At 40.4% G+C, this 3222-nt stretch overlaps 1 protein-coding gene across 1 annotated transcript in view; it reads right to left on the minus strand.

The window, feature by feature from the left end:
• Positions 1 to 226: 226 nt before the first annotated feature.
• HS3ST5 (heparan sulfate-glucosamine 3-sulfotransferase 5) overlaps positions 227 to 3222 on the minus strand; it is a 5560-nt gene continuing 2564 nt past the window's right edge. The window contains 2 exon segments of the mRNA XM_009645213.2: positions 227 to 977; positions 979 to 1119. Coding sequence (XP_009643508.2) covers positions 227 to 977; positions 979 to 1119 — 892 coding nt within the window.

Raw genomic sequence — 3222 nt, forward strand, 5'->3', positions numbered from 1 at the left:
TATTATTATATCTTAAAAGATGCAACTACGCTGACAGTAAATTTATGTTAGTTACTACTCTGTAGAAAAAATTGATCCCACCGTATATTTGGTCACACACTGCATATGTACACGTATGCATGAAAAAAGGTTACTTTGATAGCCGCGTCTATGAAAAGTGCATATTTTAGCAGAGACATTTATTGCATGTCTCAGGTACAACAGAAAGTGTTGCATGAAGTTTAGTTTAGGGCCAGTTAAATGTCCTCCCAGTTATCTGGTAAAATTTTTGATTAAAAGGATGAAAGAACTTGCGCAATTTGGTAATGACAGAGGTATCCACCTCTGGATGGATGCGTCCCTTGCTACCCGCCAGGCACTTGTTAAAGACAATGTTAAATCGCAAGCAGTAGAACCCTCTGGTGGCATTGAAGTATAAATTGTACTGACTTATCCTTGGAGGAAGATTTAGGAACTTCTCGACCAGCTGGAGTTCTGGCAGTGGTTCTGTGATGAGCCGGTCTCCATCTACGATATGAAACTGCTCGATTGGGAAGTATTTTAACCATCTCTCCAGATGTTTTGTGTAGATGCTGGTTCTCACTGCCTTATACTTAGTGTTCACTTCGCAGGTATTAGGATCAATAGCCAGCTTCTCAAATTTGTAGTAAGTTTTGTTCTTCCTTTCCTTACCTTCCAGCACCTGAGTGTAATCAGAAATAGCTCTTGTGGTAGGTTCCCTGACAATGATCAATAATTTGATAGATGAGTTCATTTTGTAAATCCTTTCAGGTACTTCCTCAGTGATAAAATATGCAGGGCTTTTCTCAATTGTTATCTGATGAGGGTAAGAAAAAGGCATTTTTTTCCGGTACCACTCAGTCCCCTTGGCATAGTTCTCATCATTGTCAAAGAAGTGAATCTCTTGAGAAGCTTTGACCACTGCGGGGTGAAGGTTCAGCATCTCCAGCAGTGCTCGGGTGCCTCCTTTCCGGATTGTGCAGTCGTACTTGTTCCTTGGTGGCATTGCCCTTTCGGAACTCATGGAGCAGCCCTCGCTTGAACTGCAGAGCTCGCAGAGGAATTTCGTCCTGGCCACGGGGTCCAAATCGACCATCGATAGGGCAGAGGGGCTGCAGTCTGCAATCAAAATAAGAGGCATTTGTAAAAAAGGGATATCTCTGATGGCAAGTTTTCTGTCACGCTCATGGAAATCTTTTGCTATTAATGTGATGTGCCCATCTTTCAACTTTTGTTTTATTCTGCCAGTGATTAAATTGTTTGAAAATAGTTTGATTATTTATTCTGGTATTTTGCTGTGATTTGGCTGAATAACTCCTAACTCCACCCTTCTGCTCTTTTCAAGCATAGGCACTATGATTACTATTCTCAGGGCTTCTTGAACCTTACTTCACCTCCCCCGTTGCTGATTACTTTGTGATTGATTGAACAGATTTTAAAGCATTCTAAGATGAATTTTATTTGGTCATTTTCATCTGAAAATACAGTTATGTTGTCTCTTCCCGACACTTTTCCTATTCTAGCCTGAGTTCTTTCCTGTGCTTCCCACTGAGTTGACTTTATTAGCAGTTGATCCAAAGTTGCCCTCTTTGAATAGGAGCAAAAGGGATGAAAACCAGCTTTCTAGGCATCACCTTTCAATATTTTCCCTCTGCTTTTTTCCCTGGGACAGAATCAGGAAGCCCGAGGTTCTGAATCAGGCATGATTAACAAGGCACAGAAAAAATGGCAAAAGAATATTTAAAAAATGCATTTATTGCATCATTACAACAATGATTTTCTTGTCATCACTTATGTATCCTCCCACTGAACCTCATTTTGTGCCTTACTGTTTCTTCCTTTGCCCCAGTGTTTTTGTGCTATTCTTTTATATTCACCTGCAATTATTTCACCTATTCTCCACTTCTCTTATGCTTCCTTCTGGTAGTTGATGTCATTGAATCCAAGAAATGATTCAGTAAGAAAAATTTTAAAATTTTGCTGCTACAGAACCTTGAATAAGCCCTCACCTCTACTCCCAAATCAGTGCTTTGGTCATTATACAGGCCAATATTGCACTGGACATGAAGTTGGTGTATAGAGAGAGCTTCCAAAATCCTACAGAAAAATATCATTAATAATTATTTGGAGAGCCATGCTCTCCAGAATTAAGGATATGTAAGAACAAAGGTTGCCTAGACAATTTTAATATGAGCTCACTGTGCACATATATTATGATAGGGTTTTTAAATTACATGGCCACATGCTATTATTTTTCACAAGACCCCTGCCTCAGCCAGTATAGCAGATGGGCAATGCTCATTAATAGCTGTTTAGGTATTCAGTATTTATTCTGGTTTCTCAGCATGTGGCCCCTCACTCATTTACTGTATATTATTCAAACCCTGCTTTCAGGACAGAATTATTTATTTCTTTATGGTTTTTCCATCCATCACTGCTTGTTGGGGTCTCTAATTTGACACTGATGCTAGGACAATGGATGGCTGGGAGAAAGTAAGTTTGATCCCCCTGGCTCACCCACTAGCTGTTTCCTTGCTTATCCAGATGCTGAGAGATACAGCCTGTCCAGACAGAGCTGAAGAAATGACCCAGATGACATTGCTGGGGCCACATGAGCTCTAGCTAAGTCCTGCAGACTAATTAGAAGGTGTGATGAGAAGTGAGTTCTTGTTGTTATCTCTTTTCTCAAGTTTCCACTCCCTTCTTCTCCTTTGCTCTCTGCCATCTACTGAATAAGAGCCTGACTTAGTCGCAAAGCCTGAATTGTTGCAACGCTGATGCAAACCTGCCGATAAAAAAAAAAAAAAATAGAACCAAAAAAACCAACCCAGAAGGCAATGTCTTAACTTGACAGTGGTACAGTTTGGTTAGACTGTGGTGTGGCTGGTAAGACAGCCTTTCTGCAGCAGCAAGGTGGCAGTTAGTAGCAGAAGAAACAGAAGCTGCAATCGCTGTCTCTGTTCTTCACTTCCCTCTCCTTCTGTGTATTTGTTATTTGTTTTCAAGCAAAAAGGATTCCACAACAGCAGTTCCAGACCCATCTCAGCTAATTTATCTTTTTTGCTCAAAAAGACGGTTAGCACTGCCTTCAGTGTAACACAACAGCTTGTCAAACAGGGTGGTTTCCTTTAAAAGTAAATAAATACTCGATATACCCTCTAGCCTAAAGGAATAGATTGGATGTTGTTAAAAGTCCTTCCTCAGCGCTTTACATTTCAGGTT

The sequence above is a fragment of the Egretta garzetta genome, unplaced genomic scaffold (genome assembly GCF_000687185.1).
Source record: "Egretta garzetta isolate BGI_Z169 unplaced genomic scaffold, ASM68718v1 scaffold18, whole genome shotgun sequence".
Classification (NCBI taxonomy): domain Eukaryota; kingdom Metazoa; phylum Chordata; class Aves; order Pelecaniformes; family Ardeidae; genus Egretta; species Egretta garzetta.